This window comes from Podarcis erhardii (genome assembly GCF_964252035.2).
Source record: "Podarcis erhardii genome assembly, chromosome: 16".
Classification (NCBI taxonomy): domain Eukaryota; kingdom Metazoa; phylum Chordata; class Lepidosauria; order Squamata; family Lacertidae; genus Podarcis; species Podarcis erhardii.
Window position 1 is genome coordinate 31,004,913 of NC_138514.1, and position 24,054 is coordinate 31,028,966.

General features: G+C 48.3%; 2 protein-coding genes across 3 annotated transcripts; one reads left to right on the top strand and one right to left on the bottom strand.

Annotated features, from left to right (window-relative positions):
- Positions 1–534: 534 nt before the first annotated feature.
- Positions 535–14,129, bottom strand: TNFAIP1 (TNF alpha induced protein 1). 2 transcript variants are annotated; one of them, XM_081843619.1, is made up of 7 exons: positions 13,918–14,129; positions 10,482–10,840; positions 9,289–9,458; positions 7,916–8,005; positions 6,726–6,778; positions 5,390–5,585; positions 535–2,803 (listed from the first exon to the last, which is right to left on the bottom strand). In XM_081843619.1, the coding sequence occupies exons 2-7, from the start codon at positions 10,693–10,695 to the stop codon at positions 2,582–2,584; spliced, it is 945 nt and encodes a 314-aa protein (XP_081699745.1). In that variant the 5' UTR covers positions 10,696–10,840; positions 13,918–14,129; the 3' UTR covers positions 535–2,581. The 2 variants fall into 2 exon arrangements, with proteins under 2 accessions (XP_081699745.1, XP_081699746.1); XM_081843620.1 differs by lacking the exon at positions 13,918–14,129 and adding an exon at positions 12,640–13,241.
- Positions 14,130–14,907: 778 nt separating this feature from the next.
- Positions 14,908–22,901, top strand: IFT20 (intraflagellar transport 20). Its single transcript, XM_081843674.1, has 5 exons — positions 14,908–15,038; positions 17,233–17,379; positions 17,636–17,721; positions 18,918–19,021; positions 22,391–22,901. Exons 2-5 carry the CDS (start codon positions 17,253–17,255, stop codon positions 22,470–22,472), a joined length of 399 nt encoding a protein of 132 aa, XP_081699800.1. The 5' UTR covers positions 14,908–15,038; positions 17,233–17,252; the 3' UTR covers positions 22,473–22,901.
- The last annotated feature ends 1,153 nt before the right edge of the window (positions 22,902–24,054 follow it).

Below are 24,054 nucleotides of genomic sequence, written 5' to 3' on the forward strand. Positions count from 1 at the left end.
TTTTTGAAAGACACGGGGGGAGCAGAATATCCCTATTGGAACATTAAAAATAATCAAGGGGCAATTGCATCCATTTTTTTTGCAAGTGGAAGGCTGGGTATTGCATACAGCAATACCGTAAGAATCCACACTTTTTTTACTTTTAAAGAAAATCATATTGGCAGCCGTTGCAGTGAAGTCTTGAGCCCTCCCAAATAGGGGTGTGCATATAATATGTAAAATAAGTAAATAAATACATGCACAGGGTCATGCCCAAGCCGAGAAATCTAGCACAGGCTTCAAAATCAAGCCTCAGTTTTAAAACACCATCCCAACCTCATGTTTCTAGCCCTCATGGATATTTAGAAAAACCTTGAATGTCTCCATGCTCTTCCTAGTCAGCTCCACAAGCAACAGGTGGGCAAGACCTACAGCTGCGAGGATATGGGATTCTTGTGCCTTTCTTAGTAGCTTGCTCCTTCCCACAAAAATGTAAAAACATATATACAAATCTTTCCATGATTGTATGCAGGTTACAAGAAAATTAGGCCTGTGTGATACAGAATATTGTTTATTTGTTCTGTGCCAGGAGCACACAGATGTCATGATCCGAGTTACCGGATATATAACCCATTGCACGTTCAGCCAAACATGGGTTAACCAGAAGCAGCGACTTACCTTGGGTGAAAATTAACCACCATCTAACCACCAAGGGTTAACAACCCGCTAACCGCTGCTATCAGTGACCCCACAAATTCTGGTCCAGCCTATATTTGTGGGGAAGGAGTCCTCCTCCCTCCTACGCACCTCAAAGAACCTGCTGGCCTGGACCACGCAGGGGGAACCTTTTGGCCCTCAGGCTGAACTACAACTCCCATCATCCCAGGCTGCTGGCCATGCTTGCCGAGGCTGATGGAAGTTGCAGTTCCACCACATCGGGAAGGGCAAAAGGTTCCCCACACATGGCCTGTGGAGCCTGCAATGAGGTCTGATTAAACAAGGAGGTATAGAGCACAGCCAGCAGTCATCACGGAGAATTCAACTCACATGCTCTTTGGCCACACCACCAAGGGGTGGCCAGGATAGTGGTGTTTGCCAGATGTTCCGGACCACAACTCCCATCATCCCCTGCTCCCATACAGTATGAACCAAGGCCTATCCTGGAAGCAGGGCCAATGGCCAGGGGCCAGTTGTGGTTCAGCAGCATGGAGCCAGTAGTGTTCCCCCCCCCACTGGCCTAATATCTCCCTTCCCCCATCCTTGCCTCCATCTCCATCTTGCATACAACACTCATTGTGGTGTGGCTTCACTGCCGCAAACACAATGCAGTATAAAAATGTGATTGTTTTCCCCAAACTGAACTGACTGGCAATCGAGTAGGGCGTTGCCCCGCTGGCTTTTCACTGTATTTCTATAGCAAATCTGCACTGTGAGCAAACAGTATAATGGATATGTCCCTCCACCACTGCCACCAATGTGCACTTTGTCTCACTCTACAAGGGGTCGTTTCAATCTCATGGCAAGAGCCATCTCTCTCTCTCAGCAGTCCGCTATGAAGGGAGGAAAAGGGATGGAGGAGCAGGGTGTTGGAGGTAGAGAGGGTGGCCTCACCCACTTTGGGTCATGGCCCGCACCCCCCAACAAATTAACTCGGAGTGAACATAACTCTGGAAAGCAAAAAAAAAAGGAGCTCCTGCCCTCTGATCTAATGATAATGCCAATAGCAGATGTTTAGGACTAAAAACAGCACTTTGAGGCAGGCAAACTTGCTGGATGAGCACCCCCTCCCCATGCACAAAACGCGTAAGCTCCTCAACCGATTTGTGGGGCAAAATCGAAAAAGGCTGAATTTTGCCACACCCCCATTTCTCTTCTGCCTCTCTATTCCATCTCGCCGGACATGCAATCCTTTCAGGACTAGGGTAGAAGGATGGACTCACTTTTCACCAGAAACCAGTCCCAGTTGGCTTTCCCATTATTCCTTGGCAATACGTAACAAAATATTTAAGTCAGGGTTCGGGGCTGAAATTCTTCCAGCTCTGGCAAAGAGCATTCTGTAACGGATGTGTGTAGTGTTTGCCCTACGTAAGGAAAACTAGTGTTCGGCTTTCGCTCACCATCCTCAGCACCTAGATTCTAAAAACCTAACAAACAAAAAAAGAGGGTTCTCCAAGCAGAGTCTGAGACCACCCAGCCCAAGATGGTTCCCCTCCTGCAAGAACCACTCTCAGAGGGGAAGGAAGGAAACGGCAGCTTCTTGAGCCAGAAATAAGTTGCTCAGCAGCTTCTAGAAGAGAAGTTAAGTCTCAGAAGAACAATTACAGCTGGTAAGGTTTTGGAAGCTGGCATTGTGGATTGCAGGCCTTCAGAGCACCTTGATCTGTTTTGCCGGAATCAGAAGCCAAGCGCAGCTCCGGCACGATGAAGGAACGCCGGCTTGGGCGCAGGGCAGGGACCGTTCCGAGCACAAAATCGTTCTTGGGGAGGCAGGGTTGAAAGTAGTGGAGGTGCAGAGGACAGCCCCCCGGCTTCGAAGCCAGCCAGACCCTTGCGGAAAGGGCGTCATCCCTTGCGAGCTCCCCCCTCCCCGCACTGCGTGGGCTTAGTGGCCTATCTGCCGGTCGTCGTACGTGCTGTAGCGCTTGACGTGGATGCGCCGGACGCGGTCGCGCAGCTCAAAGCTGCCATCATCGTCTTCGCTCTGGGAGACCTGGGGGCGGCTCCGGCTGGTTGCCTCGAGCAGGGAGTTGTCAGGAACCCGGGGAGTCTCGTACAGCAGGACGTTCAGGGTCTCCTCGTAGATGCGGGCCTCGGGGAACTCGACCTGGAGGGAGAAAAGAGTCGAGGGGGTTACTGGGAGGAGCAAACGCACTAAAGATCACCCTTCTTCACCGACGTTTGTGGAACGCTTTCCCCAGGGAGGCTTGCCAGGCACCTCTGTTACGTATCTTCGAGCATCAAGCAAGAATCTTCCCTTTTATCCAGGCCTTTGGCTTTTTACCTATGGCCTTTTAGAGCGAGTAGGATGCTTTCATGCATTATTATTATTTATTGAACCGCAATACCTCAAGGACCGCCTCTTTCCATATGAGCCTACTCGGACCATGAGATCGTCTTCTGATGCCCTTCTTCATGTGCCTCCTCCACGAGAGGTCCGGAGGGTGGCAACATGAGAATGGGCCTTCTCTGTGGTGGCTCCCTGTCTGTGACATGCTCTCCCCAGGGAGGTTTGCCTGGTGCCTTCATTGTACACCTTTAGGCGCCAGGCAAAAACGTTCCTTTTTAACCAGGCCTTTGGTTGATCTGATTTACATCCTATACCCTTTTAAATGTGGTGGGTTTGGGGGGGGGCTATTGGGTTGTTGTTTTTATTTTTATTATGTATTTTGTGGTTTTATATCTTGATTTTATTCTGTGAACTGTGCTGAGATCCCCGGGTATAAGGCAGTATATAAATTCAAATAATAATAATAATAATAATAATATACCACCCTTCTGCCATAGATCTCAGGACAGTCCACAGATTAAAAATACAAGATAAAAACACAGAATGCAAACAAGAACAAGAACAGAAAATAACCACCACCACCACCTATTTTAATATATGGATTTTTAAAATATAAGCTGCTTTGACTTGCCATAGCAAAGAAAAAAGCGACAAGCAAATTTAATAAATACTAATAACGGAGGCCAGAGGGAGTAAATCCTCTCAGCTATTTCCCCCTGCCCTGCTGCTGAATCTTATTCAAATAAATACAAGCCCAAGCTAAGGGCTTAGTTGCTTCCTCACCCCAGAATCCTCAGCTGCCTCCTTTGCTCCACTGTGCCAGACAGCAAGAGTGGAGCAGGGGTGCTGAGGGCAGGGAAAGAGGTTGTAGTGTCTGCCTCCGCCAAAGCGCCCTACACCCTTCGCCATAACTAGGAGCAGCAGAATCTTGCAAAAAGAAAGCCACCGCCGATCACAGTGACGAGATGCTTACATGCAAAAAGATGGGAGTACTTATTATTGCTTGCTATAGAAGAACAGCTATTGGATTAATGGGTTTGGCTGAGATGGCAAAGCTGGCATGCTTAATTAAGAGAAAAATCACTGTTGACATTTATTAATGATTGGAAACCCATCAGGGGCTTTCTGCACAATAAGGAAAAAGAACCGGTGCGGTATCAGTTTTGAAGAATGAAAAAAGAATTGGCTATGGAAAGTGGAAGAGTTGAATGTTGTTATGAATTAAAAATTGTGCTCAAATTTTTAAAGCTCATAGACAGAAAATTGGAAGTTTTCTCCTTTTATTCTTCTCTTATCTATTTTCTTTTAATTTTCATGTTTAAAAATGCTTGATATTTGTTGCTTTTGTTGGTACATTGCTTTTTTATTTTTATTTCTGTATACTGTGTTTCAAGCGTTAATAAAAATTCAAGGAAAAAAACCAAAAAACGAAAGCACAAACATGTCAAATTGGAGCCCTCGGCTTTCCCCTTCCCCAAGGACTGGTTAGTTGACACTGATGTGTGAAATTTGGCTCCCTGCTCTGCTTTTTTGTTTCACATGACACCCTCCCTGCTTCCGACTGTTGCAAGTCAAACGCAGTGGGGACAGTCAAAGCAAGACTGCCCAGAATTCCCTTGACTGCCTTTGGTCTATTGTTATTTTAACTTTTTGTAAGTTTTATATTACTGTTTTACATGTTCGTTGTTTTATATTTTTTATGTTTGCTTTTTACAATCAAGACGTGCACAGATCTTCTGAAATAAATTAATCTGGCAGGCCGCTGTGAGAACAGGAGGCTGGACTAGATGGGCCCCTTGGCCTGATCAGCAGCCTTGTCTTATGTTCTTATTGGATTATAAAGTTATATATGGTCCAATACATGTGCTTTGGACCATATATAACTTAATAATCCATGTGCTTTGAGAGGGATGCAGGTGGCGCTGTGGGTTAAACCACAGAGCCTAGGGCTTGCTGATCAGAAGGTTGGCGGTTCGAATCCCCGCAACGGGGTGAGCTCCCGTTGCTCGGTCCCTGCGCCTGCCAACCTAGCAGTTCAAAAGCACATCAAAGTGCAAGTAGGTAAATAGGTACTGCTCCGGTGGGAAGATAAACAGCATTTCTGTGCGCTGCTCTGGTTTGCCAGAAGCGGCTTAGTCATGCTGGCCACATGACCTGGAAGCTGTACGCCGGCTCCCTTGGCCAATAAAGCGAGATGAGCGCCGCAACCCCAGAGTCACGACTGGACCTAATGTTCAGGGGTCCCTTTACCTTTACTTACATGTGCTTTGATATAGGCTCTTTCCCTGGCCTATGGAGGCACCGTAAAATGCTCCCCTGAAATTTGCCCAGAAGAAGCCACACAGAAAGGGATGTCCGTGTTGATAGCCCCAGGCCCCAACAGAAACCGCAAGGTTAAAATACCTTGGTTTGCTTCTTCTCCGTAGCATAAACTATGGATGTGCAACAGACTTCGGCCAGCTTCCTCCCCTGACCGTAGAATGACCAGCAACAGATCTCATCCCCAATCACGTCTTTGATGAAGAGGACTCTCCCGTTGAAGCTGAGGGAGAGCTTATCGAACAATTCTATGTTCTTCAACAAATTGTCATCGGAAGTGCTGAAACAATGTTTTTTTAAAAAAGAAGAATGACGTATGTGGATCATCGGCTTGTGACAGGCAGGGCCTTTTTGGTGGCGGCTCCCCTGTTTGTGCAATGCCCTCCCTGGGGAGGTATGTCGCCCACCCTCGTTATTGACTTTCAGGAGGATGTTAAAAACATTCCTGTTTCCCCCAAGTGTTTGATGGCTGAAAGACACAGTTCCTGGCAACCCTGAAAGCACTGGTTGAATGTTTTGACTGTTTTTGGAATGCTTTTTAAAGAGAAGTTGCCATGATGTGTTTTCCACCCTGGGCTCATTTGCAAGGAAGGGCAGGATATAAATTGAGTAAATAACCATTTTTTCACATCTGGATTCTGCCTTTCCCCCCAAAAAAGAGCTCAGATGTCCCTCTCACCATTTTAATCCTCACAATAACCCTTTTAGGTAGGTTGGGCTGAGAAGATGGGTGACTGACCCAAAGCTGCCTGGCAAGATTCACAGCTCAGCAGGTATTTGAACCTAGGGCTCCCTAGTTGGAAACTTCAACCCCATTACACGATGCTAGTCTTCACATGCTAAACATCCCAAGCACAAGAACCCCGTCCTCACATTCTTTATCTGAAGGAGACCAAGTGAGCAGTGGAAGATTCGCTTGCCCCAGGTACTCAACAAGAACAGGCTGAGCATTTCCAGTTAAAATAAAAATTAAAAAGAAAGAAAAGAACTGGTAACAGGTATGGCCACGACTATAGGCAGCTGCTGCCAGTCAGAGTGGACAATGCTAGGATTGATGGGCAAATAAAATAAATAGGAAGCTGTTTATCGCAGATCAGCCTATTAACTGCCTACCCTCCCCGGTATTTTAAATTTAAATTGGGAGAGCTGTGCTGTTTCGTACAGCAATTAAATCAAACCTTTCCAAATAATAAAAAGAGAGAGAGGTTTGCTCCTGCTGAAGCCAACATGGAATAAATATGAAATAAGCCCGGGTTCATCGTCCTTCACATCTACTACCAGAAACAATAAATTCAACACTGCGGGGAGGGTGTCAGATGCTTCTCAAAGTACTGTGAGAACAGGATGCTGGACTAGACGGACCACAGGCCTGATACAACAGCCTTGTCTTATGTTCTTAGGGAGACAGCAGAGACTTTACCTTGTGTAGGAATACTTGTTGTTGCTCCTGTTATACAGCAGCTTCACCACAGGCTGGAAGGAAGAGGTGAAATGTCAGAAATATAGAGCTGGAAGGGACCACATGGGTTATCAAGTCCAACCCCCTGCAATGCAGGAATCATTTGCCCAACGTAGGGCCCAAACTCACCACCCTGAGATTAAGTCTCGGGCTCAACCGACTGAGGAAGAAGACGGCTAGGTCACACTGCCCAGTCAGGGCCTCTCCTGGGCAAAGGGGTCTCTGGTGAGCCCCCTTCGTATGGTACTTTTTTGAGCCTATTTGTCAGTAGCAGCAGCAGCAGCAGTGGCAGCGGCAAACACACCCAAGGGCAGCCAGGAGGCTCCCTGTTTCTTCAGAAACAGTAAAAGGGAACTTTTTTTTGGTCTTAGGGCCACATTCCCTCCTGGCTAACCTCCTGAGGGCCACATGCCAGTAGTGGGCAGGGCCACACATGCAACTATTGCCTTTGTGTAGTCCAGGGGTAGGCAAACTAAGGGCCGGGGGCCGGATGTGGCCCAATCGCCTTCTCAATCCGGCCTGCGGATGGAAAAAAATCAGCATGTTTTTACATGAGTAGAATGTGTGCTTTTATTTAAAATGCATCTCTGGGTTATTTGTGGGGCATAAGAATTCGTTCATTTCCCCCCCCCAAAAAAAAATATAGTCCGGTCTGCGGGACGGTGGACAGGCCCACAGCTGAAAAAGGTTGCTGACCCCTGGTGTAGTCAGTTAGTTTCAACACACACTGACATGCCCCTCCCTGTAGTCTCCCCCAAGGAGAATTTTTGCACTTCAAAGGTATGTTCCAGCAAGAAAAACACTTGGGGGTGGTGAGGGATATCTGGCCTGGCGGGAGCTCAGAGGGGTCTGAAGGGAGTTGCTTGGCTCCGGGATCTGGGTTTCCCCACCCCTGGCTCCAGGGCACTGTGGAAAGTTAAAATGGTGGGGATCCTTTTGACCCTCTGGATGCTGCTGAACTACAACTCCCATCATCCTTGGCTACTGGCCACACTTGCTGAGGCTGATGGGAGCTGTGGTTCAGCAGTATATTGTCAGTCAAGGGCTCCACTCAAGCCTTCTATCTCCCCTTTCTGGGTCTTCCTGGGGTACCCCAACCCACAAATTCCCCATCTCTGGAAATTCAAGAACAAGGAAGGAAAAGCACCCACTTTCATGGCAGATTCGATGAGCCTCTCCTCTTCTTTGGGTGATGTGATGACCGGGATGTTGCAGACGGGCTTGTACGAATCTTTCTTGTCCTGCGGAAGAGAATTGCAGGCACACAGGCAGGTGAGTGCAGGTTCGGTGTCCCCTTCTTTGGGGGACCACAGAATCGTAGAGTTGGAAGGGACCCCCCCCCAAAGGTAATCTAGCAAAACATCTAGCAAGGCAGGAATCTCCACTTAAAAGCACCCAGGACAGATGAGCCTGCAAAACGCAAAAGTCAATACCCAGCCTGAAAACCACGCTAAGCACACTTGCAAGGGGATCAGAGTTTCAAAGTTTAGCACTCTCTAAGATCCAATTGAAGAAGGTGTTTAAAAATGCACTTCATTGCCCTCCCCACACAGTTGCCGACTGTGTAAAACAGGTGTGGAGGAACCTATGCCCCTGCTGAACTACAACTCCCACCATCCCTGATCATTGGTCATGTTTGCAGGGGCTGATGGGAGCTGTAGTTTGGCAACAACTGGAGGGCCTAAGGTTCCCTGCAGCTGGTGTAAAAGAGGAATGGGGGACTGGAACCACACCCGCAGGTCTCTCACAATGTCAGTGGCCCTCAAAATCAGTGCAGGAGCTGGTCTACAGGGAGACATAGGAAGTACCGCATTTTTCACTCTATAAGACGCACCAGACCACAAGACGCACCTAGTTTTTGGAGGAGGAAAACAAGAAAAAAAATATTCTGAATCTCAGAATAATTCACTTGCAGTGAAAGCAGCAGTCCCTCTTGCTGGACTGGCTTCTGGGATAGCTGCGCAGCCTACAATTGCTACATAAGCTGCATACACATTTCCCCTTACTTTTTAGGAGGGAAAAAGTGAGTCTTATAGAGCAAAAAATACGGTACTTGCAGGAGATACTTAGGACCTTAGGAAGCTGACTTATACTGAGTCAGACTATTGATCCAACTAGTCTAGTACTGTCTACACTGACTGGCAGCGGCCCTCCAGGATTTCAGCCATTCCAGGAGATGCTGGGGACTGACTCTGGGACCCAGGTGCTCTATGGCCCATTCCCATGGCAGAGGCTGGGCAGCCATCTGTCAGGGATGCTGCAGTTGGGGGATTCCTGCACTGAATAGACGGCTAGTAAGAGCTGTTCAACAGCTGAATGGTCTCCCTTGGGAAGTGATAGACTCTCCTTCCTTGGAGGTTTTTAAGCAGAGGTTGGGTGGTCATCTGTCATGGAGGCTTTAGCTGAGATTTCTGCATTTGGGGGGGTTGGACTAGATGACCCCTGGGTGCCCCTTCCGACCCTACAGTTCTGTGATTCTATGACCCCCAAGGGTCCCCTAACGCTACGCGCATGCAGCTCTCACCTGCAGGGCAGCCTGGCAGAGGTCTACCAAGCCCTGGATGAGGTAATATTTGGCTTCAGCCATTAGCTCTTTGACCTCCTGCCGGTTCTTCGGGAGGGCAACTGTGTTGTCTCGGAGGTAACTTAAAACTGTCCCAAAATGCTTCCCGCAGCGATCGATGAGGATCCAGCCTGTGAGAGCAGGAGAAGACAAGACAGCTGCAATCTGAGCTGGCATCATGTAGGAGTGGGAGCTGATCGACAACAGGCAAGAAAAAGCTTGCACCAGCCCCATCCCTGGTTTAAATGCTTCTTCATTGTTATATTTATTTATACGCCACCTTTTCCCCTAACGGTACTCAAGGCTGCTTACAGATAAAAACAAGAACAGTTAAAACGCAGAAAAATCTATCACTGGAAAACAAGCGTCGACAGAATTCAGGCTACAATGGTACCTTGGTTTACAAACTTAATCCGTTCCGGAAGTCCATTTTTAAACCGAAACCGTTCTTAAACCGAGGTGCACTTTCCCTAATGAGGCCTCCCTCCGCCGGTGCCCTTCCACCATTCGGATTTCATTCTTAGATTGAGTTAAGTTCGCAAACTTGGACACTACTTCTGGTTTTGTGGAGTTCATAAACCGAACAGTTCTTAAACAAGGCTGATCTAAAACCGAGGTACCACTGTATATATAAAATCTGTTTAAAAACATACCAATAATTACAATAAAAACAGCACAGCACCAGCCCTTTCATTAAAAGCAGTTTCCAAAATCCTGTTGGAGCAATAAAGTCTTTACCTGCCGGCGGAAGGGCAGCAAGGAGGGAACCAATCTGGCTTCTCTAGGGAGAGACTTCCAGAGTATGGGAGCAGCCACCGAGAAGCCCCTCTCCTGCATCCCCACAAAACATGCCTGTGAGGGTGGCAGGACCGAGACAAGGGCCTTTGCTGAAGATCTCAAACCCCGGGCAAGTAGAATTTATTATATTCTGTTTTATTTGATGCTTTAATGTGTTGTAAACCACTTTGAGATTTTTTATATTTAAAATATAAAGTGGTATAGAAATGAAATGAACAATAATAACACCAGTAATACTAAATCTCATTGCAAAAAAAAAAAAAAAAGGTGCTTAAGACATGTGGCAACCACAATCGAGGTTTAGCTTTTGCACTCGAGCTTCTAACACTGGCTGCCAGCACTGGCCCCTGGCTCACCTTCTTTGTCCGAAAGCACCTCCATCCTGCCGCTGAACATGGCCTTCAGCATGGTGTCCTGCCGTGTCAGCACCTGCACCGTGGTGTAGTAGAGGGACCCGCCGACATTGAGCCGCACGTACTTGTTGCCCAGGGTGCCGCCTTTGAAGCCGCAGCTCTTGGGCTTGGCTCCCGGCGAGGGACAGGCGGCTGCCAGGCAGGTGTCTCCGGACATCTCCTTCTGCAAGTAGATGACAACTCTGCAGAGGGTGGGCTTGACCGACTCCGCCGTGGTTGTGGGGGGAGGTTGGAGAGCCACGAGGTCACTGGCTGGGCAAGGAGAGTATTCCCAGAAGCAGTCTGGCCCTGGAGCCAAGAAACTGGAGAGAGAAAGGGAGAGGGAGAGAAAATGAGAGACATAGTGGATGGTCCAGAACAGAACTTTATTTCTCTTTGCACAGGGAATAGAAGCAAGATTCCGATAATTCTGATATATGAGCCCACGCAGGTGCCAAGGTTTGGCTGGCTTAGTGACCTAGCTTTCTGGGCTCAATGGACGAGATTGTTATCTGTCCACAATCCTGGGAGCCAATCAGTCGCTTGAAACACGGGGAAAGGTACCTGCCTTTTCTAAGCTGCAATGGTGCAGAGCGCCAGCCAGCCGGCAGATCAGTAAACTGCCGTCTGGATGAGACCAAAGTCCGCAACTCAATCCTCGCATCTCCAAACAGTGGCAGGAACCTGGGGGCCCCTTCCCAGCCTTCCAGGATGACGTAATGGGCCTGACTCAAGACTGTCCCACACAATAGAAGCATTTCCTCTGCTTCCCCTAGTCCTCCAGTGCATTTTTGCATTTGTGACACACACACAAACTGGAAATGACTGAAGGCTTAACAAGCTTCTATTTCCAGCAGCCCCGTTTCCATATCCAAGCGTGGCATGCAGATGGCATTTGGGAAAGGGCGTGAGAAGCCTGCTGTACCGAGAATGGCCACGGAAATATTCGATTGCAGGGGAATGCAGAGATAAGTGACCTTTGGGAGAATGCAGTGGTTATAATAAACAGTCTGTGTGCTGTGTCCTCCAGCAAACTTGAGTCATGAATGGGTCCATGGGCCGATAATGCAATTATGCAGCCCAACACCGGACATTTCTCTTATGAGAACAGGAAGTTGCTTTGTACAGAAGTAGACCACTGGTCCATCTAGCACAGTATTGTCTACACTGACTGGCAGTGGCTCTCCAGAGTTACAATCCCTATTGGGGATTGAACCTCGGGCCTTCTGCATTCAAAGCAGGTGTCCTGTCACTGAGCTGTGGTCCTTTCCCTAAAAATAAAAGAAGAGTCTAGTTCTCATGCTTCTGGATAAAGGACTGAAATAAGTAAGCATTGCACTGAGACACTTGGAATATCCAAGAGCTGACGTAGTTGGTACAGAACAGGCATAGGCAAACTCGGCCCTCCAGGTGTTTTGGGACTGCAATTCCCATAATCCCTGACCACTGGTCCTGTTAGCCAGGGATCATGGGAGTTGTAGTCCCAAAACATCTGGAGGGCCAAGTTTGCCTATGCCTGGTACAGAACATATTGATATGTAGATTTTAAATATTAGGCTTCAGCCTTCTGACCCAACATCACCCTCCCCTGAGGGGAAAGAATCTCAGCCAAGGCAGCAAGGAAGGCAAAAATTCTATACCAATAGTAGCTTCATTCACCAAGTACCAAATGCTCATATAGGAAAAACAGAACAAAACCAGGCTTCATCTCACACATCCATGTTGAAAAGGGAAATCGGAACCTTTCAAGCTTACTTTCTACACACCGGATTTTCCCATTCTGCATTGTTGCCTATTTACTTAACTATCACTGACCCATTCATTCATGTGATTTAATGAATGGCTGAAGGGGAGGGGCAGATGTAAGGCTAACACTGTAAAAAAGGTCAGTTGGTTGAGGGAGCGTTGGGAAGAACCAAGGGGGTAATGGTTACAGGCTGCAGGAAAAGAACATGCAAAAACTTTAAAAGAATATTAATTAAATCAGGGATGGGAGTGTTTTTTAAGTCATGGGTCCCATCCACATGTGGGCAATCCTCAGAAGTCCACATGGCAGTATGGGAAGACCCAGATGCAAAAGTTGGAGGAGCAAGTAATGTAAATTTGTTCTGTGTACACACACCCCTCTCTTTATCCTCCAGTCAGGGAAGCAAGAAGCATTCTTCAAGGACACACACCCCAGAGCGGCAAAAACACTTAAGAGTTGGGGGTGAAGCAGGGCTGGTGGAGGATGCAGCCCCGACAAAGTTTCAAGGGCCAGAAAGAGAGGGCTGGAGTTGTCACAGATAGATCCCAGGGCTGAGGTTTACAAGTTTAAAAAAACAGAGGTCAGGGATTGGGAGTGAATTGCAATAAGGTGCCCAAATGCAAAATATCTTCATTGTGATGTTTTCAAAAGGGAGGGTGAATGGCAGGTCTTCTTTCCCTCCAGCGCTCCGTATTTATTTGGCCCTCTTGCAGGTTGGTAACAGCCAGCAGAAATCCAACAGGTGCAGCCTCCCCAGCCTCTCTCGGCCAAATTGTGGGATTTCTATCGACCCCAGCTCTGCAGCCACCCAGCTCTCTTGCTGGCTTAAACAGCCAGCCAGGAAAGAAACCGGTGTCGCCTCTCCCTATCAGCGCAGCACCTGTGGAACTTCCTGCTCCCACTTTGTTTGTTGTTGTTGTTTAGTCGTTTAGTTGTGTCCGACTCTTCGTGACCCCATGGACCAGAGCACGCCAGGCACTCCTGTCTTCCACTGCCTCCCGCTGTTTGGTCAGACTCATGTTTGTAGCTTTGAGAACACTGTCCAACCATCTCGTCCTCTGTCGTCCCCTTCTCCTTGTGCCCTCCATCTTTCCCAACAGCAGGGTCTTTTCTTCTCATCAGGTGGCCAAAGTATTGGAGCCTCAGCTTCAGGATCTGTCCTTCCAGTGAGAACTCAGGGCTGATTCCTTCAGAATGGATAGGTTTGATCTTCTTGCAGTCCATGGGACTCTCAAGAGTCTCCTCCAGCACCATAATTCAAAAGCCTCAATTCTTCGGCGATCAGCCTTCTTTATGATCCAGCTCCCACATCCATACATCACTACTGGGAAAACCATAGCTTTAACTATACTTACCCCTTACCCACTTACCCCTGTTTAAAGGAGCAACCACGCAGGAGAAAACAGCCATTCTTCATTTCCGCCTCCCCAAATATTTACCTCCCTTTTCCTCCATAGCTGACCTACTTCTGACCTCCCCCCCCCGCTTCCAATAGCCAATCAGCTCTCTCGCCCAAATTTACTCACCCACCAGCCAACTTTCCGCCCTCCCGCCCCACTTCCTTGCCCGCTAAACGCAAACACAACGCCACTTTCTCAAGCGGGCCCGCCCGCCTCCCCACTGGCCCCTCCAACCCCCGGCTGTTTACCTTACCCGACTGGCGAGTCAACCGGCGCTGCTGCTCCACGAAGGCCTCCGCCTCGCACCGGGAGGCGACGGGGCTGAGCAGAACCGGCTGCGAGCGAAACCAGCCGGCCGGCGCGCCCCTCAAGCTTCCCAGACCCGGCCGAAAGGCGGAGCTGAGGAACGAGGAGCTCCAGCTACAAGCCGCCCTTCCCAGTCAGGCGCCTCGGCCTACAAATCCCAGCGTGCAGCGCGCGCCGGCAGCCGCCCGCAGACGGGACTACATTTCCCAGCATGCACTGCCCATTTTGTTTTTCCCCACCCTCTCCAGGCAAAAGCTTTGAGTCCAGAGCTGTCGATCGCCTTTAAATTTTTTTTAAAAAAAGACCAAAGTAGTAGACCATGAAACACCCCACGTGGGGTGTTCATAAATGTGCAATTATTTGAGGTTTGTTTCTGATGCAAGGCACAAGCATGATTTTAAACAGTTTAAAATCAGGAGTGGAGTGGGGAGCCTTGTTCATCTCAGGGGCCGCCATGGCAGTAGCCAGGATTTATGTTTTAATTGGGGGAGGGGGTGGAATCTTAAGTATTTCATGTTAAATATTTTAAGTATTTTATTGATTTACTTGGTCGGGAAGGCAATTGCACCTGCTTCCCCCCTTGGCTAATAATAATAATAATAATAAATTGTGTTAGCCGCCCTGAGCTCGGTCTTGGCTTTGGAGGCCGGGGTATAAATAACATTTATTATTATTATTAATAAATTAAACTGTTTAAAATCATGCTTGTCCCTTGCATCAACAAACCTCAAATAACTGCACATTTATGAGAGCGCCGCGTGTATAAAGTATAAAACACAGTACAATGGTTCCCCGTTTCTCTGGAGACGTCTCTGGCGCCATCCCTCGCGCTCCCCCTCCTTGCTTTTGGATGCTTCCTAGAGAAACTACACTTCCCGTGATGCCTTCTCTCTCCTCCACCCCCCCGCCTCGCTAAGTGGTACGTTCCTTGTGGGCGGGGCGGCAGGCGGAGGCGGAGCCAGTGGCGGCTGCTGCTGCTGCTGCTGTCGCCGTGGCAGCGGAAGCCCGCGCTGGAGGAGGGAGGGAGGGGCAGCCGGGAGCCACCTGGCGCGTCCGCAGGGGCTGCAGGTGAGCCGGGCGACGGGGACCCCATAGGGGTGGCATTGGGAGGCGGGGCGAGGAGGGTGGCAGGCAGGCAGGTAGCCCATGCCTCTGAGTGCCAGTTGCTGGGGGACAGCAGGCAGCCCGTCCGCCAGCGCTGCTTACCTGCCTTTGTGCCCATCCTCGTAGGCTTCCCTGGGGCACCTGCCTTCCTTGGCCAGCAGGCGATGGGGCCTCGAGTGGCGCTTGGGGTGGAATATGATGCTCGCCTTTAGCAGCTGCAGTAGGTAGAGACGAGCCTCCCTGTTCAGGGGCAGTCTATCTCACGGGACCAGCTGGTTATCTCCCGCTTGGACTACTGCAATGCGCTCTACGTGGGGCTACCTTGGAAGGTGACCCGGAAACTACAACTAATCCAGCTTCCTTCCTCTCCAGCTAGAGTGGTGACTGGGAGCGGCTGCCGAGACCACATAACGCCGGTCTTGAAAGACCTACATTGGTTCCCAGTACATTTCCGAGCACAATTCAAAGTGTGGGTGCTGACCTTTAAAGCCCTAAATGGCCTTGGTTCAGTGTATCTGAAGGAGCGTCTCCACCCCCATCGTTCTGCCCGGACACTGAGGTCCAGCACCGAGGGCCTTCTGGCGGTTCCCTCACTGCGAGAAGCCAAGTTACAGGGAACCAGGCGGAGGGCCTTCTCGGTAGTGGCACCCTCCCTGTGGAACGCCCTCCCATCAGATGTCAAAGAGAACAACAACTACCAGACTTTTAGAAGACATCTGAAGGCAGCCCTGTTTAGAGAAGCTTTTAATGTTTGATGTATTACAGTATTTTAATATTTTTCTGGAAGCCGCCCAGAGTGGCTGGGGAAGCCCAGCCAGATGGGCGGGGTATAAATAATAAATTATTATTATTATTATTATTTGGGGGTGGCTTTTTTGTGTGGGCTTGCGATTGCTGAAGGGTTGGCTGCTGTGGTGAAACAGGATGCCGGGCTAGGTGGTCCGAAGAAGCTGGCTTTGTAGGAAGGGTAAGGTTGGGTCGCAGCCACAGGTGGGAATAATGGAGCATCCATGTTCAGGGGGAGTGGACCATCGGGTAGAGCCGTGAATTGGCTGTTTGGCAGGGCTGCCCAAGCCCCAGTGTGATGTATCATCAGTAGAAACACAGAGCTGAGCTGTAAAAGGAAGGTTTCATCAGCTGGCAATTTGTGTGTGTGTTTTTAAAGAGTTGTCTTGATTTTATTCAACCTCTTATGATTTGATTTGTTTCGTATTGTAACCTTGAGATGTGGTCCAAGAATACTTTAATAAAGTAAAGACACTCCCTCCCATCCTTCTAAACACATAAAGGTTTTGACGCTCCCTGCCACAAGGTCGGCTTCTATTTATTTATGTTATTTATTTCCCATAAATATGCATAATTACATAGCCAAAGAGGGGCCCGGTGGTGTGTCCCTTTGGAGGGAGTTCCACAGGTGCCACCAAAAATAGCTTCCGTCCTCCCCTGCTAGGCAACAACATCTACAGAGCTAAAGGTTCCCCATATTTGATTTATCTGAAGGGCAGAAGAATGGTAGGCCTTCGTTACAATTGTTAAATTGAGTTTAAAACCACATCCTGACTGGTGAAGTGGGTCTCGGCCCTGGAAAAATGTGGCAAAAATATTCTCAGAGTGGCTGAAAAATAAATCTCTCTGGGAAGCGTAGCTCTGTGAGAGGAATAGGCATCACCAAACAACTCTCAAACAACTCCTTACCAAACTACAGTTCCCATGATCCTTTGGAGGAAGGCACAACTTTTAAAGTGGGGTGATACTGTTTTAACTGTATAGTACAGATGAGGCCTTACTCAGGTCTTTATATGCCAATAGCACGGCCTTATCCTTCACCTGATAGCGTACTGGCAGTTCTTTCAGTAGAGTTGTTATGTGCTGTCAATAAGGCACCCCCTTCAACAGTCTTGCTGAGCCATTCTGCATTGGCTGCGGCTTCTGAACCATCCTTAAGGGAAGCTCCACACAGAGTACATAAGGATACATTGAAATAGGGAAATGGGCGACAAGCCTATTGGGAACCCAAGCATCAAAGCCTATTGGGAACCAAGCATCAAAGTCTATTGGGAACCCAAGCATCCCAATATTGAGGGATGCAATCTCTCTCTTTTTCCCTTCTCTCCTTTTTTTTTAAAAAAAAATTCTTGTGTTTGGTTATTTTGCACAGAAGCCTAAAAAGGATCCATCATGGCCAAAGATATCCTAGGCGAAGCAGGCTTTCACTTTGATGAACTGAACAAACTGAGGGTTTTGGACCCGGAGGTGTCCCAGCAAACGACTGAGCTGAAAGAAGAATGTAAAGTATTTGTAGACAGTAAGTTCCCTCTCTGCTGAGCACAGGCCTGCATCTCTCACTCTTTTGTGCAACATTAATGTTTGGTCAAAGGGCTGGTTCACACACATTGCTTGACTGTTCACTGCTTGGAATGGTTTACTGGTGAATTCTGATTCAGAAATCAAGAACAGTGATTAGCAATGACAGCATCTTCCTAACTTGCCTATGTTTGTTTAATAACCATGGTGGGAGAGAGAGAACCTTGGTCTTGATTGTTTCTGTTCCTCCTTTCCAGAAATTGCAGAATTTAAGAAAATAGTGGGCAGCCTCATCGAACTTGTAGATCAGCTAGCAAAAGCAACCGAAAATGAGAAGATTAAGGTAATCTGATGGGGCAAAGTGAGTCAGAATAAGTAGGCTAGCCCTTTGTTGCATGCGCCTTTTCTCCGGTAATTTATTTGTCCCCCAACAGACATGCAGCATCGTGCAACTACTGTTAAAACTGAACAGTAGTTCAGTTTCCCAGTTGGGAATTATCCAAGGCCCTTTTGAAGCACAGATTCATAACTGAAGAGGAGGCTTTCCCTCCTGAGAGAGCGAGAAGAAGATACCTCTCTTGAGATGATGCCTTCTGCAAGACATGCATTGTTTAAAAACCAGTTACCCTTTATTATTATTATTCAGAGCATTTATTTTCTCCTATGCACATTTCATTGAGTGACGCGGGTGGCGCTGTGGGTTAAACCACAGAGCCTAGGACTTGCCGATCAGAAGGTCGGTGGTTCAAATCCCCGCGATGGGGTGAACTCCTGTTGCTCGGTCCCTGCTCCTGCCAACCTAGCAGTTTGAAAGCACGTCAAGGTGCAAGTAGATAAATAGGTACCGCTCCAGCGGGAAGGTAAACGGCATTTCCGTGCGCTGCTCTGGTTCGCCAGAAGCGGCTTAGTCATGCTGGCCACATGACCTGGAAGCTGTACACCAGCTCCCTTGGCCAGTAAAGCGAGATGAGCGCTGCAACCCCAGAGTCGGCCACGACTGGACCTAAATGGTATGGGGTCCCTTTACCTTTACATTTGACTGATGAAGTGAGGAATGTACGATTGCGTCAATACAATTTTGGGTGATGGCCCTGCTATTTTCAGATCACAGAATCATAGAATTGTAGAGTTGGCAGGGACCATGAAGGTCCTCTAGCCCAACCTGCTGCAATGCAGGAATCTTTTGCCCAACATGGGGCTCGAACCCACAACCCTGAGATTAAGAGTCTCTTGCTGTGCTGGCTGAGAAACTTACAAGTCCGTGGCTGGCAAGCATCTTCTAAAAGGGTGCTTGGTTGTGATCGCAGGAAGGCGTCATCCAAGTGGGGTATGTGTGTAAAAATACTTTTAAAAAGTTTTCTCCATCTGCAATATATGTGCAGATTAAAAGCAGCCACTTCTTTAATCCATTGAAGCTCCATTCATTGTAGGTAAGATTTGTTTCATTGCATCACTAAGAATCAGTCCCCCCTCCACGCCAAATTGGAGGGCTGCTAAGGTGCTCCGGGATCGCCCAGAATAAAATCCCTCTTTCCGCAGGCAATTGGTGCCCGCAACCTGCTGAAGTCCATAGCGAAGCAAAGAGAAGCCCAGCAGCAGCAGCTTCAGGCGCTGATAGCCGAGAAGACAACACAGCTGGAAAGGTGCGAAAAGAAAAGGGATACAGGAAAGCTTTCCCCCATCTCTCATAACACCAGAAGCCATGGACCGCCAAAGAAACTGAATGTCGAAAGAATCAGGAGAGACAAAATACTATTTCACACAGCGCAGAGTTAAACTATGGCACATCCTCCCATAAGAGGCAGTGGTGGCCACCAATTTGGAGGAGGAGGAGGAGGAGGATAACAATAACAATAACAATAACAATATTTTATTATTTATACCCCGCCCATCTGGTTGGGTCTCCCCAGCCACCCTGGGCGGCTTCCAACAAAGTATTAAAATACAGTGGTCTGTTAAACATTAAGAGCTTCCCTAAACAGGGCTGCCTTCAGATATCTTCTAAGAGTCTGATAGTTGTTCTTCTCTTTGATATCTGGTGGGAAGGCATTCCACAGGGCGGGTGCCACTACCAAGAAGGCCCTCTGCCTGGTTCCCTGTAACTTGGCTTCTCGCAGTGAGGGAACCGCCAGAAGACCCTCAGCGCTGGACCTCAGTGTCCGGGCAGAACGATGGGGGTGGAGACGCTCCTTCATGTATACTGGATGGCTTTAGAAGAGGTTTCATGGACCACAAGGCTCTCAATGGCTACTAGCCATGATGGCTTTGTTCTGCCTCCATTGTCAGAGGCAGTACACTCTGAATACCAATTTCAGGAAGCCGCAGGAGACGAGAGCTCTCTCGTGCATGGGTCCTGCTTATGGGTTCCCCAACAGGCATCTGGTTGGCCACTGTGGGAACAGGATGTTGGACTAGATGGGCCATTGGCCTGATCCAGCAGCCATAATAATAATAATAATAATAATAATAATAATAATAATAATAATAATTTATTTATACCCCGCCTATCTGGCTGGGTTTCCCCAGCCACTCTGGGCGGCTTCCAACAGAATATTAAAATACAATAACCTATGAAACATTAAAAGCTTCTCTAAACAGGGCTGCCTTCAGATGTCTTCTAAAAGTCTGGTAGTTGTTTTTCTCTTTGAAATCTGATGGGGGGGGGCGTTCCACAAGGCGGGTGCCACTACCGAGAAGGCCCTCTGCCTGGTTCCCTGTAACTTGGCTTCTCGCAGTGAGGGAACCGCCAGAAGGCCCTCGGCACTGGACCTCAGCCAGTCATAGAATCATAGAGTTGGAAGGGACCCTGAGGATCACCGAGTCCAATCCCCCTGCAATGCAGGAACATGTAGTTGTCCCATTAAGGGATTCAACCTTGGCATTATCAGCACCACTCTCTAGCCAACTGAGCTGTCGTGTCTCTTTGAATGTTTTTACTTTGTGGCCGGCAAAAATGAGAGGATCTTGTGGGCCACCTTTGAGGCTAAGATGCGCTCTGTAGGAGTCTTGCCACTACCTGCACAATAAATAAGCACAAATCGATACAAATAGTATTGATATTATATAGAGAAAAGATCAAGAGCTTGACAGTTGCAGAAATGCATACAGAATCCCTCAAAACAAGGAATAATGTCAACCACCTGCTTCAGATCACTGTTTTTTTAAAAAAGTCCCTTTTTCAAGTTCATGCAACTGACTGACAGCTTCTAATTCCTGAGGGGTGTTTTTTTTGGGGGGGGGGTCAATCAGCAGGGAGTTCCAAAGGTGCTGCTACACTAAAAGATTGATTTCTTGCACTGTTGTAATGAGTGTTATTTGGCATCTGTAGCCGTGCCAGTTCTGCAGAGCGGAATGGTCAAGTGGGCATACAGGGGATGAAGTAACCTAGTCCCACGTTCATGCAATTGCCTGGTGGTTTCTAATTCTGGCTGAAATCTGAGAAAAACCAAACTTGGGAAGGGAGCTTTTAACCTGTGATCTGCAGCAGGTGGCCAATAGTATTCCTTATCTGGAGAATGCTTTTGCATGTGCTTGTAAAACTCTGACGCCAGCCTCTTGTGTTCATATAATAAGACTGTCAGAGCTGCCCGAGGTCCCAGCTCACAAAGGACCAACGCCAGTTCTTGTTATATACAAAAGTCTTTATTGAAGTTCAGTTTCGATTTCAAAGCCGCGGCGCGCAGCTCTACGTCTTGAACTCTAGACCGCTGAAGCTCCGTCTGAATCTCCTCGCCCCAGACACCAGTTTAAGACTCTAGCCTTGCTCCACCTCTTCCTTTGCTCTTTCCTCCTCTGGGTCCACCTGTCCACTGGGGTCTTGCCCTTTCTAGACTCTTCTGACGCTGAGTCCCCTGAGTCTTCCCCCTGCCTCTGGCGGGCTTTAGGACCTGGTTCCCAATCCGGGTTTTCTGCCGTCCCGCGCGCCTGTACATTTGAACTTGGCGCGCACGCCCAGCCGGCAACCTTTCTCCTGACCGTTACACTGCTCCTGTCACTGCTTCCCTCTTTGGGGGGGGCTAGCTGGACCTGACTTCCCCTCCGTTCTCTCACTCTTTGATAGAGGCGTGGTCAGCCCTGACTCATCTTCTCTCCCTACTGGAGGAGACGCTGGCCCTGATACATGGGACTCTTCCCCCCCACTACGCTCTGGTGGGGGAACTGGTCCTGATCTTCCGCTGCTGCTTTGGGAGTCCCCGCTGGCCCCTTGCTTCTGGTGCGTCCCCCCTGGGACCACCCTTGCCCTGGCCATCGGCGCCCCCCTCTGGGAATCTTCTGAATCGCTGGAGAAACTCATGGAATCTCTCGGGTCACTGTCATACTCCCCTACGCTGCCCTCAGATTCTTCCCCTTCGCTCTCCGTTTCCTCTCTCCCCTGTGCCTCTGCTCCTGAGCCCCTGACAAAGACATACTGTTTGTATGTATGTGAGTCTTGCTTATTACACACTTTCAAAGCTGAAAGCCCTTCATGGCAAAAGCAGGGAGCCCGGGTGCCTAATCTGCAGCCTTCCAGGCATTGCTGAACTACAACTCCCATCATTCCTATGGCCAGGGATGGGACGGAGTTTGTAGTTCAGCAACATTCCTCCTCACCTGTCCTTGTTCATCAGGAGCTTGGCAAAAAGGGCAAGCTTTTACCTTGTGCCAAGAAAGAGGTTGGTTGAAGATGCCAGGTGGACCTCACTGGAGAGAGTGTTCCACAGATGTGGAGCCCCAGCTGAAAAGGGATTTTCTCCTATGGCACCATTCTTGAAACCTTCCCCAAAGAAGGGACATAGATCTGGTCATTGAGCACACTGATTCAGACAGACGGAAAGCTGCCAGGGCTGTTCTCGTTGCGTACAGCAAAATCTGGAAGGTCAAAAATTAGCGAGTCCTGACTAGAGCCCATTTTTTCAGACATGCTAAGTGGGCAGTTCCTGTCATTTCTTGACCCTTCAGCCATTTTGGCCAGCTGTGGCTGATTGGACTCAGAAGACAGCCAAGCTAACACATTTGCTCTGCTTTTTCTCCAGGTACCGCATCGAATATCAAACGCTGTGTAAAATAGAAGCGGACCAGAACGAATTCATCGACCAATTCATTTTCCAGAAGTAGAGAGAGAGAGAGAATGAGAGAGAGAATTTATGACCAGCACCAAACACACTGGGAAATCTTGAACCATTCCTATAGTCTAATGGGGGTTTTTTAGGGGGGGAAATGGGAGGGGGCAATTTTGACCTTTTTATTTTTTGAATTGACCTTGATCACCTCTCAAAAACAAAACAAAAAAAGTTTAGATCTTAAATACTCTTTTGGACTTACTTTAGGTCTGGCAATAAGATATTTCTAAAAGGGACAGCTACAGCTATTGTATTTTTAAAGATTTTTTTTAAATGGCCAGTCATTTATATAGTCATCAGACTGTTCTGTGTTTTACACAACGTCCCATTGTTCTTTTTTTTCTTTTTTTCTTTTTTGGTTTTTATAAAAAAAGCCCTGTAAAATACCTTCAAGGAAATCAGGAAATAAATTATTGTTTTTAAAGACGCCTCATTTCCTAGAATCATAGAGTTGGAAGAGACCACAAGGGCCATCGAGTCCAACCCCCTACCAAGCAGGAAACAAGTTGCCCTTAGTACATTAAGTTGCCCTTAGTACATTTGGGTGTGGGCTGGAAACATGATTGGGAGAGCATGTAAAATTAGCCTGGCATGGAAAAAGTAGGCATCACTCGTGGTCCTTGTGACGCAACACTTGAATCTTGTGCAATCTGTCACACGACTGTCCAGTTCTGGACACTGCACTCTGAGGAGGAGATTTACTAGCTGGAAGGTGTGCAGAGGAGGGCGACCAAGATGATCAAGGGTCTGGAAACCGAGCTTTTTGAGGCAAAGCTGAGGGAGTTGGGTGTGTTTCGCCTGAAGGCTTGAAAAGTGATATTTGAATATGGCCGCCATATCTACTGCTTTGGAAGGCAGAACCCTAACCAATGGGTTCATATGACAAGGAAGAAAGACCCCAATAAACATCAGAGGGACTTTATGAGGGCAAGAGCTGTTTGACAATGGAAAGGACTACCTCAGATGGTGGTGGACTCCCCTTCGTTGAGAGGTCTTTAAGCAGAGGTTGACCATCTGCCAGGGATTCTGCAGCCGTGGTTCCTGTAGTGCAGAGGGGTTAGCCCTTGTGGCACCTTCCAAAACTACAATTCTCCGATTCCATCCTTCCATAATGTACTCACGTTTTCCTCTTGTGGAACATCATTTTGCCAGTAAAGGTAAAGGGACCCCTGACCATTAGGTCCAGTTGTGGCCAACTCTGCAGTTGTGGCGCTCATCTCCCTTTACTGGCTGAGGGAGCCGGCGTACAGCTTCCAGGTCATGTGGCCAGCATGACTAAGCTGCTTCTGGCAAACCAGAGCAGCACACGGAAACACCATTTACCTTCCTGCCAGAGTGGTACCTATTTATCTACTTGCACTTTGATGTGCTTTCGAACTGCTAGGTTGGCAGGAGCAGGGACTGAGCAACTGGAGCTCACCCCATTGCGGGGATTCGAACCGCCGATCTTCTGATCGGCAAATCCTAGGCTCTGTGGTTTAACCCACAGCGCCACCCACGTCCTTACCATTTTGCCAGTGCAAGAAGTATCGTACCAAGTGACTTTGATACAACCCCTTGTCTACAACAGGGATGTC

Excerpts from the sequence above, each read along its gene's own strand:
- TNFAIP1 (XM_081843619.1), bottom strand. The coding sequence starts at position 10,695 with ATGTCCGGAGACACCTGCCTGGCAGCCGCCTGTCCCTCGCCGGGAGCC. Across the intron at positions 8,006-9,288 it reads TCTGCCAGGCTGCCCTGCAG|GACAAGAAAGATTCGTACAA; the intron begins GTGAGAGCTGCA and ends TCTCTTCCGCAG. Across the intron at positions 2,804-5,389 it reads CGGAGAAGAAGCAAACCAAG|GTCGAGTTCCCCGAGGCCCG; the intron begins GTATTTTAACCT and ends TTCTCCCTCCAG.
- IFT20 (XM_081843674.1), top strand. The coding sequence starts at position 17,253 with ATGGCCAAAGATATCCTAGGCGAAGCAGGCTTTCACTTTGATGAACTG. Across the intron at positions 17,380-17,635 it reads ATGTAAAGTATTTGTAGACA|AAATTGCAGAATTTAAGAAA; the intron begins GTAAGTTCCCTC and ends CCTCCTTTCCAG. Across the intron at positions 17,722-18,917 it reads CCGAAAATGAGAAGATTAAG|GCAATTGGTGCCCGCAACCT; the intron begins GTAATCTGATGG and ends CTCTTTCCGCAG.